We start from the raw sequence: 16,959 nt of genomic DNA, 5'->3' as shown, positions 1-16,959 counted from the left end.
TGGCAAAGTGGAGTTGATGTCCATTCTACAAAAATTTTACTTACAGTACATTACACTGGATCATTTTATGATCTGTACATTTTTTTCCTTTCATAATAGGTGACGCAAGTCAGTTTGTACAAGTTAGAAAACCATCTGGTTGTTTACATCTGGATTAATAACATCCAACAAGGCCAACCAGAAGTCATGGGTCGTTGTTTTTGTGTGTGTTTTGTGTTTGTTTTGTATTTAGAAGGCATAAACACAATATAATGCTGTGGTTCACAATATCCAGCTTCTAATGAAGAGTTAAAAAAAAACGAAATCATTCATCTTATATGATTGAGCAGAGGTCTTGCCAAACAGCCAATCAATCACCTGATCCAATAGCGTTAAGCTGAGTTGACATAGCACCCCCTTCAGCACAACGGATAGTAGAATACTGGCGGTAGTTCAGAGCTCTTCCAAAGCATAGCTTCAACTTTACGGACACATTAATTCTATTCCTTCACTTCAATTAGTTAATCCTCTAGACAGGTTTCTTTGTGATTTGCATGCATCTGGTTCCATTTTCTTTAAGGGCCTCTCTTCCTTGGTCAAGCATGAGTTTTGCTTTGTCATTTGTTTTTGTGATTTTTGTTTTTGTTTTTAAGTGGTCAATGCCTCCAACACTCAGAAAATGAAATATAGATGCGGTTTTGCTTACAGAAGAGAACTGTAGCTATATGGACAATGTCAAATGAAATGAAACAAGTGTCAGAAACAGTTTATAAAAATGGCACATTTATTGCTACAGAACGGTCATGTACATGACTTCATCGAATAACTACAGATGAGAAACAGGTAATGGCCTACACCAAGCTGGGTTTATTTTGTCTTGAAGGAACTCCAGCACACAACCTGTTTGGACACTTCTACAAATCAGAAATACACCGAAAACATGAAAAAATCGAGGCACTCAGCCACACATTGAAAACAAGGTGTAACTGTTAATATATATTTTTTTGAAATGTTTTCCCTTTTTTTCTTTTTTTTTAAACAATTTTTTCTTTTTACTGCTGCAGCTATGTGTACAGTCGCAAAAAATTTCCCCGCTGCGACCTACAACTAAAAAAAAAAAAGAGCTACCATACAGTTTCATCTCAGTAACACATGGTAAAATAACATCTTTTAAATAGTAAAATAAAGTAACAAACTTTTACTCAGAATGATTCCAAAAATCTACAAAGAAGAAATATTCAGAATCTGACAATTTTTTTTTTGTAATATTCATGGTATAAAAGGATTGCTCCTGCGAAAAATAAGCCAAATATATTTTTATTTTTAAATTTAGTTTTTTTTTTCCTACTAGGGTGTACTACAGTCTATTTTATAGCAAAAAGAGCACTAGACAAACAAAGCTTTATAACAAAAAGCCAGGCACTGATACATGGTAAATCTCTGCTTTTTTTTCTTATCTTCACTTAATTGCATCACAAGTAACAAGAATGAAAAAGGCCACAGTTCATATATTTTCACCATTACATATGTCTATAATACTTGAAATGAGTATGGTCAAACCAGCACTGCACAAAGATGAATCAGCTTCAAGTCCCATGAGAAACAGTGTGTCTTGAAAGAAAAATGAAAGAAATCAAAACAAAACATAAAGAGGCCTAAAGGCCTTGGTGCCCCCATTGTGTTGGAATTCATCCTATTCCATTTTAACTTTGACTTATTTTTTTAATCCCAGTCAGCCAGCAGACTTTGTATGTTTGTGTGTGTATTTGTATGTGTATATGTGTGTGTGTGTGTGTACTTGTTTATGATGAAATTGTTTCATTCCTGACTCTCATTTGGACGCAGGTGCTGTGCTGCCTATTGGATGCAAAGATGAAAACTCTTCTTTTACCCAATTATTGGCTTGTCCTCTACCCTCCATCCCTTACCTCCCTTCCCACACACCCTTGCAACAAAATAAAGATACATTCACACACATACACACACATACACATACACACAAAAAAAAAAAGGAAAAAAGGAAATCGGAAGACTGAATCAGAACAAGTTGCATCACTGGTAGGACTGACAGTTTGTATAAACATTAGTGTTCCTTGCAGTTACACAGAAGACAAATGGTAAAATCCCTATGCTGCATATTCATAAATTACTTGAATGTGGAGGTGGATCAAGTGTTCCAAGTTGCTTTTGAAGTCCATGCTTTTTAAACATTTCCTCAGTCTTGGTATCATCACATGTAAGGTAGTATGGACCCTTATGAGACTTCATACTATTTTTTTACTTCTTCGGCTAAATTTCATCCAGAAATCCAGTATTGGATACCAATAATTTACCAGGACTTGACTAATTAAAACCAAACAAAAACTCAACACAACAAAAAAGCCCAGTCCCCCTTTCAACTTTTTAATATGGGTATATCCAGAATAAATATTGGTGCAGATCATCTTTCTCCACAGAGCTAAAAGCAATGAGGAGTTTCTGGTTATTCTGAAGTTTTTTTTCATTTTCCAAATGAAATTCAACTAAAAAGGTACTGCATTACAAAATAATGAAAATATCAAAGCTGGTTTAATAATGGATTGCAGCTCTTAGTTCAAGTGAGAACAAAAAATATATGAAGCACCAATTTCTTTAAAAGAAAAATCAAATGACTACAATTTAATTTTTTTGTTTTGTTCACAGATTTGAAAAACTTTAATTCAGCTGTGTAAAGCACCTTATGATAACATTGATCAAGAGTGCAGTTCTTAAAATGTGCATAAATCGAAGAAGTATTTCCAGTTTCCTAAAGAGTAAACGCTGTTTGTAGTGTACATTTCTCCTGAATGTATCAAATGGCATATGTGTTTCTGATATAAAATTGTTCTTGGGGATACCAGCCTTGGTGGATTATAAAGTATCAACATAGAATGACCTAGTACAATGGCACCTTGAATAATCTCAAGAACCAAGCACACAGGGGTTCTAAATCATTTGGAGGGTGAATTTTCTTCTATACTTCTTTTGCAAACCAGACTCTTTCATCCCGCCTCCCTCCCACATGGGATAATCAATGGTAAACCTAAGAGAAACTTTTTGTAGAGTTTTAGTCCTGTTATTTTCCTAAGATTTTTAATCCACCTCCACATTTTAGGAACTTATCAACAAATCAAAGCATTTTAGTTTTACCTCTACTGAACATATTTACAGTTTTCAACATACACACAGCTAATCAAAATGTTAATGGGTGTGTAACGGTGACCACATGGTAACTATCTTATTTGTTCTTCATGTTTTCATAAATGAACATAAAATTCAGATTCTTGTATCTCACTATTTCATTTAAATGAGACTTTTTTCAATCACACAGATTTTTTAAACAAAAACTGATACAATGTATTAAAACACATAATAACAAGAGTCTACATGTAAAAATATAACTTTTACATACACAATTTCAAAATAATGATACGTTTGCCATTTGTTGCATAAAATTTACAAATGTCTTTTTCATTACTATATAACTGGCAAAACAGGAGAACAGATGGAACATTCAGACCATTTTGATGGATGTATGGCATTTACTCAGTGCTGATAGGTGGAAAATCTACTTGAACAGGGAGTTTTTTCTTTTTTTTTAAATACATGCCAAGTTTGTGTGGCTGTAAAAATAGAAACTAGAATTAGAGACAAAAGGATGCTGACAAATACTTAGCTAGGAGCACTACCTGTTAACTGTACTATACACCAAAGTCAATCATTATAAGATTCACTATGGAAGTTGGTTCAATCGTGCCCAGACTTCAAAGCTAGTTATCTGATGAGTTGCTGTGCCACATAGCTTGATCTATGTTACTATCAAATATGTTAAGTATAAACTTCATTCATACTGGCCAGAGAAATACTGTACTACCCCTCCTTGAGAAAGTGCAACTTAATGCTTTAGGACTTATAAGGCTTGTTATAATGCTGCATGATGATTGGATATTGGCATTTATCAAACTAAGGAGGAGGCAGAGGAAAGGGGGTCTACACTCTAGTAAACCCACTTGGAAATAAAAAATTTAAAAAAAAATTTAAAAAAGAAAGAAAACCAATCATATCTATCACACTACTTGCAATTTTCTGATTTGATGTTTATTTTTTGTTTTTTTTTTCTTCAAAAATCTGACCATGTATTCAGAAACGCCTCACTGCACACTACTTAGGCTACACATGTAGGTAACACTTTAATCGTTTAAAATCACAGCCACTTTGATTATGTTATGTTTCTGATGATATAAACATTGGAAGGCACAGTGGTAACATTGTAGCATTCTAACCTTGTACCTCTGAAAATCCCAGAATAGGGTCACAAGAGCAACATTACAATTCCGACAAATTCATTTTGCCAAGTCATGGTAATGCTGCTTGTAATATCTACACATGATGTGACTTTTAAGTCCTGTGTTCCCAAAAGACTGGAGAAACAACTTTCTACTTATTTATGAATGAGAAGCAACATCAGGGTCAGCATTTCATCCTGTACTCCCCCTCCAGAGACAGAGTTGGCACTACAGGTTACAATAACAAACCAGGGGAGAGGGACAGAAATAAGACAAAAAAATCCGTATTTACAGTAAAATCTTTTTTTTTAAAAAAGTTAATCAGTACTATTTTTTTACAGGAGAAAAAAGTCTGAAACAAATGAACAAAAGCTTACCATATTCACTAAATTTTTAATATATATTTATATATATATTTATATATATATATTTGTCATAGGTCTATAAGATCCATCTGTTCCTCCTACCCTAAGGAATGGCTAATGTCATCACTTCATTTTCATTAGGACGTTTGCTGGTTTTGTAACTAGGGCAGCAAAGCTCCCCCTTCAATATCCAGTAAGTATAAACACTAGCTGACTACAACACCAACAAAAACGTTCATGTAGTTTTCTTCAGAAGTACACTTTTTCATTATTGCAAGTTTACAATTTTTAAATTAAATATTTTTTCAGACTTACAAATTAATTATATTTTTTTTCCAAAAGAAGTTTAGGCACAAATGCATTGTTCCACAGTGTGGAGAAGATTGCCATTCAGTCTCTGGGCTGCGTGCCACAGCTCGCAACATTCTGCTTTAAACATTCTGAATGATATGTTAAAGAGAGTCGTCCCTCAAGTTGCACTTTTTTTTTGTTTTTTGTTTTTTGATAATCGGGAATGCTGAAATCTCTTGCGTCTGTGATTCATAACTACTCAGACTTGTCTTATATTACAAAAAAAGGGGATTAAGGAGAAATGTTTATGTGGGTTTAAGATAATACAGCTGTTAAGGAAGTGGTCTCTTGTTTTAATGAAGAAATGTGGCAACTTGGACCTGTGAAAGAAGCAAAAAAAAAGGAAAATTAATCAACATATTTTAGCATAAGTCCTTTCTTTTTGAATGAGCATTTCAGAATCATTTTCTAAACCAGAATTTGGGAGAGCTCTCAATTAAAACTTATTTTTTAAAACATATATGATGACTTAGGATTAAGAACAATATCTGTAATGTTTGAAAGAAAAACTTACCATTTCACATCTGTCCCATATGATTCGATGCATCTCCCATTCCAGGGTGAGGTCCCGCCAATGAGAGTGGAGGAGGCTCTGAAGAAACTTTTTCTTCTTCCCTTCTTTTCAGGCAGGCTGCTTTAGGATTCAGATTCCTTTCTGTACAACATTAAAGTAAAATGGTTCAGTCTGGTGAACCTGCTCTCTATCTAGATCCAAATGTTTAGTTAACCCAAGGGTTACTTCTGGGGCTAAGGTAGTAATGCAATGAGGCTTATTGTTTTCATAGCAGTACTGAATTAATGGGAATTTTATAATAACAGTTTTCAATTAACATACATCGCTGGTATGTCAAATGCTTGTGCATTTAATGAGGATGAAAGGGAGAAGATGTTTCAAGATGCATTGAATACTGAATTTGGATACTAAGTAACTCTGAAAAGCAAGAGAGGCAGCTATTCTAAGCTTTGGATTCAGATAATACACTTGGGGAATTTCAGTTAAGAATTTTAAAAGTATTTAAAAGAAAGAGTTGCCTTAAAGACTTTCAGAGTGACTTCAAGTTGGGATGATCAGTTTGTATTATGAATTTTCTTTGCTTTATAGTAGAAGAACTTTCTTGATATTTGCAACTATCAGGGATTAATAAAGGCAAAATGTGGTGTCCCACTGACCTCGCACTTGCTGCTCTAAGCTGAGAATGACAGCCACAGCCTGGTGAAGGATCAGGAGTTTTGTCTGGGGCTTGTCACTCTTCAGATGGAGCTGTACCATGCGGCCCAACTCCTTGAAAGCCTCATTAATATCACGCACACGCAGGCGCTCACGGGCATTGTTGGCCATCCTCCTTTCTTTTTCGCGCTCTGCTTTCTGCTCTGGTGTAAGGTCTTCATCATCATTATTGCTGTGAAATAAAAAAAGACAACATTTTCTAATGGTGTGTGTGGGGGAAAGCTTTCTAAATATTTTCCTCATTCCTCCTCCCCTCCGAATCTTTTCCTCTTAAGTTTCTTCACTGATTCTCCATCTGAAGCCAGAATTTGACAAATATCTTTGCTGCCTATGCAGCTCTTCATCCCATTATGTCTCCAGCTAAAGGGTTCTACCAAAGATAAAATACTCTAATCAAGCTGGAGACAATGGCCAAGAGAGAATCAGGGTCACATATTGTTTGCATTGGGAGAATGAAAGAGTGCAGGATATCAGCCAAAATGAAACAATGTACATTTCAACAATTAAACATTACATTTCAAAAAGCAGCACCACAGCCTGTTTTCTCTTACCCTATAGGGAGCATGACTCCCGAAAGCAAAGTACATTTTAAAATGAAAAGTTTTTAAAAAGTTCCATCCTGTGTGGCATTTAGAATCAATGGAAAACAAATGATTCAAAAAGATCTCAAGAAACTTAAACAAGATAAGGCAAATTAGAAACAAGATTAGACTCCTGCATTTAGATTTTTAAAAATGTTAAGTAAGGCAAAGAAGTTCTAAAAAAGTGGCTGTTTATTTCATACTTTGCCACTACTTAGGTAAGGCCCTCAACCTTTTCTGAGCCTCATTTTCTGCCTTTTCAAGAGTCAAATTAGATTATAGTCATGATTTTTACTTAATTCTAGAAATTAATTATTTTAAGTTTAGGTGAGGGAAGCAATTAGGGTAGTGCTCCTATTTCCAGATCCCTCACTTTTAGGATAGTGAAAAACTAAAGTTTATCTAGAAAGTGAGCAGACTAGTAATAGGTCCAGGAAAATTCAGGGAATTTAAAGTTGTTAAAGTTAGAAAAGAGATGACTTGGTAGTGGGTGATGAAGTAGATGATAGGGATCTCCAAATATTTGTAGGTTTTTACCCAAAAGAGGAAATAGACTTGTTCTGTGCTATTCCAAAGGGCAAACTTAAGAGCAAAGCATGAAAGATACAAGGAGGTAAATTTTAGCTTAATTGTGGGCCATACTTTAACCCCCTATCCTAACTCTAAACTTTTAAAAAATGAAATGAGCAGCCATGATGGGTAGTAAGCTCCCTGTAACAAGTATCAGGCAGAGGCTACTAGAAAGCTGTTAGGAATCCTATGGACTAGAGGATATCTTAAAGTCCTTTACAGTTTTTGTTGTTTTTGTTTTTGTTTTTTAGTTTTTGCAAAGTGGCTTGACCAAGGCCACACAGCTAGGTAATTATTAAGTGTCTGAGGCCGGATTTGAACTGAGGTACTCCTGACTCCAGGTCTGGTGTACTATCCACTGTGCCACCTAGCTGCCCCAAGTCCTAAGACATATGTGATTTTAAGTCCAAATTTTCACTAAGTAAAGATGTTTTCTTTTTCCAATTTGAAATAACCAGATAAACCTGGGTCTCTTTCATTTGACTCTCTGTCCTTCTTTCCTAAAAGGAAAAAAAAAAGTTATTTCCTGCCAATGGATAGAGCTCTGGGCTTGGTGTAAGGAAAAGCTCAAATTTGGGCTTAGACATTTACTAGCTGAGTGACCATAAGCAAGTAACTTAACCTTGTTTGCTTCAGATTCCTCATCTATAAAATAAGCTGGAGAAATGACAAATCATTCTAGTATTTTTGCCATCTTTGCCCATAAACATCCCCAAAGGGATCCTGAAGAGTTAGACACAACTGAAACAACTCAACATCAATAATTTTTTTTATTGATGAATCAACAGCCAGGAATTAAAGTGAGGAAGATGACTCAAGCCTCTGGACCTGGGGTTGTTTGGGGGGATGAAATAGTATTGGTTTGAGATGGCCTCTCTTCATTGATCAATTTATAGACTGTCATAAATCAGGTTTTGGAATCAACCATAACTTAAGACACTTGGTGCAGTAAAAATGATTCCTTAGTAACCATAAGATAGAGTGAGAAGTTGGGAAAGAGGTAAATAAATATAGGAGGGGGGGAAGAATCATTAGTATTTCATTGCAAGTAAATAATTTTCTGCAAACAAGTACTTCCTGATGACCTGACTGGAACAATGTAATTCCTCCCAGCTTTAAGCTCAGGAGGTCAAGTGAGAGGCTCAGCAATGTTTCTTTGATATGCTATTCTTCTAAGGAGTAGGGATAAAATATAGTTGGATCAGGTCCCAAGTTGCTTTTCCCTTTCTTAAATGGGTCCTCTACTTTCCATTTCTACTTCCAAGTCAGCAGTGTCTTCTGAAACTAGTACTGTTTTAAAGCATTTAGGTCCTTTAGAAATTAACACATTTAAAAGAATGAACAGAATGGAATAGGTGGAACATCGACAGGAGCAAGTTTTCCCTAGGTAAAGTCAAAAAGGCAATCATTTGGGTAATCATTTTGTACATTAAACATTGTGCTATATATAACACAAAGAAGTCTTGAAAATGAGAACTTGTTTTCCAAAGGTTCGTGGACTAATAAGTAATTTGAATTCATTATTCACTTATAAATAAATGTATAAATAAATAAATTGGTTATGCAAATAGACTGCATAGTTTTTTTTTTCAAACATGGCTTATAATACAGATTTGGAAGCATAACTAAATGTCACAAGAGTGACCTTTTCAAATGAAAAGGTTCTCAATAACAAATTAAAATAGTCTACTGAAACTTCAAAAGATTCATTAATATGCATATATATAACAGCTACTAGTTAAATTAAGAATTGATCTGATCATTGAACAGCAACATAGAGGTGTTAGTCACATAGAAGCATCTCTTTAGTGTCTCTTACCAATAAAGAAAGAAATGAAAAAAACTCAGATAGTCACTGTACTTTTTTCTCTCATCTTTCCTATCCGTAAAAGAGAGGAGGGCAGCATGGAAGCAGTGTCACTTTGGAAAATGAGTAGAGAAAAGATAAAACTTTTTATTTAGTGGTAACCTACAAAATACTCTGAAAATGCTTGCTAAGATGCAAGTGAATCTTAATTCTTTGTCCCAAATAGAACACCTTCTGCCAATTCTCCCTATTCCAAAGTGAAGTGGAGAGTTGGCAATTATGTGGGGGATTAGACAGCCAATTTGGATAACTGAAGACATAAGGGGATCATTTATTGAGTGCTTCGGGTGTGATGCAAGTGAATATTTTGGTCTAAAATATCTGGAATGTATACAACCCTAATTTGCCACATAATTGTCAACTCTCACTTTAGTACTTGGGCAGGTGGCCTTGGCAGCTATTTAAATGGTGGATTGGACATTCATGCTAAATTATGACTAGAATATCAGAATCTTTGTACAGTGTTTTTCTCTACACAGAACTCTATCAAATATAGAACTAAAGTGAAGAAAAGGAAGTAATATTTAACCCTGTTAAATTTTCATAGCTACATTATTGAATATTTTGTTCTTAAGGAATTCTGAGTTCTTTTCAATAGAAAGTCTCAACTAAAGATCTTGTGGGCATTAGATTGTTAGCAGAAAAATCTATCCTCTTTTATTTAATATCTTCATAATATACATCTAGCAACATTACTTGTTTTTACCTGTTTGGAATTTTAATTTCCTAGATTTGGAGCTTGTTGGCAGAGCTAGTCAAATTTCAGTGACCAATGATGGATCTTAAGGACAGTTATCTTAATATGAATTATAGGCTCATTATTTCAGAATGTGAGGATATAAGTTAGTTATTACTAATCCTAAATTCTCTATAACAGAGGGCATTCCTGGCATTCAGTTAGATTATAGTGGAATATAGTTCAATTCATTCATTCATTCATTCATTCAAGTTCAATTTAAAGGAGCAATATTAAACTGCATAAGGTGGGTACTGAGGATCTCTGGGTGCTTTTAAAGGTCTGCCTTCAATTCTAGGTCATGCATAGTTAATGTAGACATGTTCATTATTTTCCCTTTTGCCTTTGTACTTTTGCATTCCAATTCTGTTGTTCTTTTAAGAGAATCTATTGTTACTGAGAGCATTTCTGTATGTTATTCTAACTTCTTTTAGTGTCTGGTTTAGACTTGCCGATTTTTTTAAAAACCTGTATTTCTCTTCTAATGCCTTTGATATTTTCATTAATTTGATATTGTTTCTGAATGTTAGAGGTTCTTAGAGTTGCTTCTTGTTTGTTTCTATAGGGCTTAAAGAATTCCTTGTACTAATTGCACCTTTCTCAGGGGATTTGGTCTTAGTTTCTTTGTTATTTAGTTCCTTCCATTGATATGACAATTTTTTTTCCTTGAATGAACATTTCTTTTTCTCAGTCAGCTAACTCTAATTTATTATTTTTTAAATCTCTCACTGTGTTGATTTTTCTAGTGTTTTCATTTTGAAATTATTCTTCTGGACCCCCCCCCCCAATCCTTGCTCTTCATATGGCTTGTACTGTTATGCTCCTTCCCTAGCACTGGCTGCTTGTTCTCTGAAACACCAGGGTTGGACACAACCATTGTATTCCTCAGACGATGGGGTGACCAGTAAGGCTAATGTAGGAAAATTCAAACCTCCCTGGAGGGAAGATTAGTCTCTCCCTGATTCCCTAATCTGTTAGTTCCTTCCTCCTAAATTATCTTCCATCTATTTTGTGCATATCCTTTTATGCGTAAGTTCTTTCTAGTTAGACTTTGATTTCGTTGAGGACTAGAACTTCTTTCACTTTTGATTTTTTATTCCTGTTTATCTAATAGTCAATTATGAATGCTTATTGATTGATGGATTATTCTTAACCTTTGACAGTCACAGTCTTCTGGCTTCCATCTTCTCTAACTAATATTTTTTAAAAAATATTTATTGAAGGCAGTGAGGTTAAGTGACTTGTCCAAAGTCACACAGCTAGGCAATTATTAATTGTCCGAGTTTGAATTTGAACTCAGGTCCTCCTGACTCCATGCAATGGAGTGCTCTATGCATTGTGTCACCTAGCTGCCCCTATAATTAATTTTCTATAGTCACTCTATACTAGGACCTTAGAGACTGTTGGTACAGGATCTAAGAGATGGTCTAGTGCACTGCTGAAAGGAATGTTCCAGAAAGGCTTTGAAATGGGACTCATCCTTTTTCTCAAACTGGCTATATATTTCCTTTTGCTCTATTTTAAGTAGTTTCAACCAGTGCTGTCCTTATGGTAACCTCTATTTTTTTGCTTACTAGATTATCGTTCCTCTTTAGCGGCTTTTCTTTTTTCCTTGAACCTTGGGTTCACCTAATTCATGGACCAAACCCATCTGAACTGTCCCTCCACGTATTATTGTCCAGGCTTAATTTTAAAAATTGGGTTTTAAAATTCAACAGAAGTAATACAAGCTAGTCCCTGGAAGGTAAAAGTAGGGAGGGAAGCTGGAAACATGAGCATTTGGACCTTCTGCTTGTATGACTTTGGAGGTGGGAACTGACCCTAGGATATCTCTCACTTTACCATCTTCACGGGAGTTCCCAAATTAATGTAGATATAGGCATAAATTAGGCTATTTAGTCCATAACATCTATTAAAGTCTCAGACTGGCAATTTTAACAAAGTTGAAAAATAGGTGGAAATGCTGGTCTTGTGTCACTCTCTATGACAGTAAATCAACACTGGTACAACTGTCTCAAGTTCAGGGTTACCCTCCTCTACTGCACGTTTGTGTGTGTGTGTGTGTGTGTGTGTGTGGTCATCTTTCCATCTTTAATCATGGAAAGGGGCATATGTTCTTTTGATGAGGATTATCTTAATAAGCATAAGTATGAAGGCATCAGCCTATTGGTCAACATGCTAGCTTTCTCCTAAGTACTTACAAAAGGGTAGACTAACAGGGATTAAATTATTGTCAATGGTTTGTAGAGGAATTGTATAGAAGGTACATTATCCATGCAGTATTCAAATAAACAAACCATTCACACATATGAATACAAACAACTTTATGTTATCTTCAAACTTAAAGGTCAATACTGCATCTTTATGGAATGTATTATACATTACTAAAATAACTCTCCCGAACCCAGGAAGTCTGGCATGTAATTTGAAAAGTTCTTGCCTTCCTGGTAATGGATTTGCATGAATGAATCTTTCCAAGATTTCTAAATTGGTTGCCTTCTTGTGAAGTCTGACTGAAATTCAGGATACAGTCTATATAGTTTTAGAAAATAACAACTGAAAATCTATGGCTATTGAAGCTATGAAGCTCTAATGAAATGAGCTAATCAGCTATTCTCTCTAGGTATCTTAACTTTATCAAGGGAAGGATGCAACAGACCAAAGACCGCATTGGCACACATTTCTGGCTGAATTTTAGTTCTTTGTTTAAGAAAATCTTTAGGTAAAGATACCATTAAAGTGCTGTTCTTGTTTGTTAATCATGGTTTCTATAAATATAAATAGAGGCAGTAGGGTATAACTGAAGGACAAGTAGATCTGAAGCCTAAACCTAGGGGCAGAAGACTGTCAGGTCCAGGCTCTGATGCTTACTAGGGGCTTGATTATGAGCAAATCCCTTAACCTCACTTCACAGGGGTGTTGTGAGGGAAGTACTTAAGTACTTTATAAATGTGAGATATTAATTAGGTTTCCCCATGGAAATGAAACATGTTAAAGGGAACTAAAAGATCAAGAATGGGAGTAGAAGCAACAGAAGCTCACCACTGTCAGATGGAAGTAAAAATTCAAGACAAATTAGTATTTAACTATGTTGGGAATTAAAAATAAACTAAACAATATCAGTTATTAGGAGTTGAATACAATTATATATCATACTTTCTATTTATATAGGCACTGCAAAAGAAGAATGTTATTTTAAATATCATTCTGAACTATGACTCAATTCATCACCATAAAAATGCAAGTATCAATGCTATTAAAATGGGGATAAAGTAAGTATCCGGCTATATTTTTAAGGGTAAGAGAAAAGAGTACAGTGTACCAACATATATATTGGTCTAATAGTTTGTATTGTTTTACAATTTGGATTTTTTTAAAGAAACATTTAAAAAAGAATATCATTTTGTATCAAATTTACAAATGAGCACAGATTAAAAAGTATGCTGTTTTAGTTGACTATCAAAAATTATTTTTATGGTATATAATTTTCTTGATGCCCAAATGGATGATTGTTAGAGGATTTCTGGCATTACTAGAGTACTAGTAGTATCTGAAATGATGCTATCAGTACTTCTAGAATAGGCCTTTTCAGCTGTGGATTTACCTGCTAGGAAAAAACTGAATAGTTTCTTCCTTATTCTGTTCACTTCATCAAAGTCCAATAAAGGAATTAAATGAAGCGACAGTATTATATACTGTTACCTAGATCTTGACCTAGTAATTGATTTGATATCCTTCTTGTCATCGTCTAATTTCTTGTCCTCAGAAGATTTCGTGTCTTGTAGATTTTCATCTCCCTCATCATCAGATTTGATCTCGGAGCTACCTGAGGATACGCTCTGCCCCTGCAATCCAGCTGGCATGCCTAGAGGGAAAAAACAGGCTGTGTTACTATTGCCAATGTTTAAGCCAAAGACTAAATGCATGGATGTGTGTGTTACTTATTGTGAAGCTGCCAGCTAGACAACGAGTACGACTGAACTCTGATCCTTATGCTCATACTGTTATTCTTTTATACTATCTGGGGAAGTTTCCAAAATGCACCTGCTAAAACCAGTTTTCATTGCATGGGCTCTGAGGTTAAATTCTATTTTGCAATCTTTTGGAGTAGATGGTAATTTCACTGTCTACAAAACATCAACTTAATTGCAATGAAAATCATAATCATGAAAATCACATACCTCAATGTTCTGATTAAGAACCCAAGTAAATATCAGCTATTATATCGAGTTTTTCCATGTGCATGATTTAATAGAAAAAAATCCTTAAAATATTATTCTCATGGAATAAAATAAATACATTCAGTCAATAAGACTTCACATGATATTACTGAATTAGGTTTCCTTCTCACTCAAAAAAATTGTGATCAAAGGAGAGGTATATGTCACGCAGATAGCTACACATTTTCATTTTAATCATAGATTATCATGTCTACAATTAGGGAATAGCTATTAGAACCAAAAACGTTCTACCATGAAAAATAACTGATAGCTAGAGTCAAATTGTAAAAACTTTTATGAGTCCAGAAAGTTGAGCTGGTGAAATCCTCAAATTTGTTTAATTTTGAGAAATATTTCTGAAGAAAATCTGCGATAAGATGTGGCTCACCTTTCTGGGTTTATGATACATTTTAAAAATTTGGATTTAACAATTATTATTGAAGGTAGAAATTATTTATCTAAAAGCTTATTTCCATTTGTAAAATTAATCATTTGTGATTACTTAAAAGGAAGAGGGATAAACTAAATGTTTTCCTGAAAAAAATTCTAGCCCTGAACTGTTATAGACAGTAAGTATACAATAATGCTGGATTTTGATCAAACAGAGAATTAATTTGACAATTTCTGCTTTATACTGTCAATTTTCTTTCTTTCTAAATTTTCCTCAATTTAAAAAATTCTCCTTCCATATCTTTTTGGAAGCATCACATTCATGTTATATCTAACCACATTAGATGATCTGAATGATAATTTTATTGACTGAGTGAAAAATATGTAAATAACTAAAATACACTGCTATCATTCTCCACTCAAATACCCCTAAAGACTTTTTGAAAAAAAAAAACAACCACTAGTTTTTGGAGAAACAGAACGTATGAAGAACAGGTTCTAAATGACTGCTTTCTCAATTTACTTTATTATGCTGAACTTGATCTTTGGTTCTGTGCCAGTTTTTAATCTAGAAATGAATACCAAGTATGCAAATGTCAATATCTAACCTAATATGGGAATAGGTGAAGTTTACAGATTAGAGCACTGTTAAAAAGAGCACTTCTGTGGTGGACTTACCCCGGTAAGGATCTTGGGGAGGGTTCAAGTCAGGGGAAGTGGCTGACTGAACTGGGAGTTGTGGAACTGGAACCTGGTTTGGCACAAGAGAATGGCTTCCTCTTAGAGCCACACCATCTTCACGATGGGCACTGACCTGCAAAAGCAAGAAATGACAGAATTTAGCAGAAATAGACTTAAGGTAAGGCAACTAGTTCTTGAAACAACCACATAACAGTAGGAAGGAGACACCAGCATTTAACATTACTCTTGGTTGTCTTTCACTAGAGGGCACCAGAGTCCCACACATTTACCTATACTATTGTGCAAAAAACACTTAACACTCAGTAAGATGCTGTGCCGCACATTTAGTGACAAATATGGCAGGGTAGCTCAGGCAGGTAAAACGTCAAATTGTCTCCCAGGGTGCTGCAGTGGAGCGCACTGATTCGTACCCATCTGTCTTCTATCATGTCCGCCAACAGATCTGACAATTATCTTAATGCCCATATGCTTAATTGTGGGCTTCTCAATTCCCCCATTGCTATCGGAAATCCTGTAGGAATTTCAATTTGGCATTCGACTTTCATTTCAGGGGATAAGATTCTCAGGCCTGCCATTTTTTTTTCCATAATGCCAGCTAAGCCTCTGACAGCGGAAGCTACAGCAGTATGCGGCACAGCCCCTGTTCAGTACAAATATAATAAAATGTCACCTGGCTTTCCAAAACTGGCAGCCCATTCCAAATTAATGTTTACTGTATTTCATCAGCTGCCGAGTTCCAAATCCAAAGGGGGACCATTTCTGCCAACACCACCATACCGGAAAATGTACCAATAAAGGTTTTATTAAATACACCAGTCATGCCATCATTGCCAGGCAAGCATACTGGAGAACCTTTCATTATTTTCACCATTCTAGGCTCAGAAAGGCATCATATGATAGATAAGAGAAAGTTTCTTATGAAAAAAGGTTCCAGAAAGAAATGCATAAAGAAGAAAAGGAAAGCTTGAAAGATACCCTCAAGATGTTCATTAGGTATAGATATACACTCTTGGGTCCAGGTACTCTTAACATGTGGTAACTGTAGGAGAAATTGTTGACTAGTAAGTAGCAAATACTTAAATAAAACCAAGCAGATATGATAAAACTTGAGGAACATAAATATAACACAACTTTGACTTGAAAGCTAGATTTATTACTGTGAAAAAAATTTAAAAATATATATACTACTTAGTTGATGCACAAAGGTACATATACGTTTTTTATATTTTTTTTAGGTTTTTGCAAGGCAAATGGGGTTAAGTGACTTGCCCAAAGCCACACAGCTAGGTAATTATTAAGTGTCTGCAGGTGGATTTGAACTCAGGTACTCCTCAGGTGCTCTATCCACTGTACCACTTAGCCGCCCCACAAAGGTACATATAGAAATAGGATAATGAGTATACAGATATGTAAATGAAAGTCTCATCTTAAAGCTATTTTCCATGAATCGGTATCATCAAAGAAAAGGAAACAATCTTTCTAATAAAAGATAAAAGGTAGTAAAACAAAATTATCAACATTAATTTGAGACCAAGAAACTTAATAAATTATTTTTTTCCAAGGGGGGGAGAAACAACTAAATTCGATTAAGAAAATTGCAAAAAATCTAAACACTGAATATTTTTAAATATTTAGAATAGTAAAAAGGGAATCCTTTTCCTCACAA

At 34.9% G+C, this 16,959-nt stretch overlaps 1 protein-coding gene across 12 annotated transcripts in view; it reads right to left on the bottom strand.

Annotated features, from left to right (window-relative positions):
* Positions 1-740: 740 nt before the first annotated feature.
* TCF4 (transcription factor 4) overlaps positions 741-16,959 on the bottom strand; it is a 443,115-nt gene continuing 426,896 nt past the window's right edge. For 9 of the 12 annotated variants that reach the window (XM_074208517.1, XM_074208522.1, XM_074208524.1 and 6 more), the window contains 5 exons: positions 15,270-15,405; positions 13,684-13,846; positions 6,170-6,399; positions 5,514-5,654; positions 741-5,319 (listed from right to left, as the gene is read on the bottom strand). In XM_074208517.1, coding sequence (XP_074064618.1) covers positions 5,518-5,654; positions 6,170-6,399; positions 13,684-13,846; positions 15,270-15,405 — 666 coding nt within the window. In that variant the 3' untranslated portion in view covers positions 741-5,319; positions 5,514-5,517. The remainder of the gene's footprint in view (positions 5,320-5,513; positions 5,655-6,169; positions 6,400-13,683; positions 13,847-15,269; positions 15,406-16,959) is intronic. The other 3 variants (XM_074208519.1, XM_074208523.1, XM_074208529.1) reach the window with 1 other exon arrangement.

This window comes from Macrotis lagotis, chromosome X (genome assembly GCF_037893015.1).
Source record: "Macrotis lagotis isolate mMagLag1 chromosome X, bilby.v1.9.chrom.fasta, whole genome shotgun sequence".
Taxonomy (NCBI): domain Eukaryota; kingdom Metazoa; phylum Chordata; class Mammalia; order Peramelemorphia; family Peramelidae; genus Macrotis; species Macrotis lagotis.
This window is presented reverse-complemented; position numbering and strand designations above follow the sequence as displayed.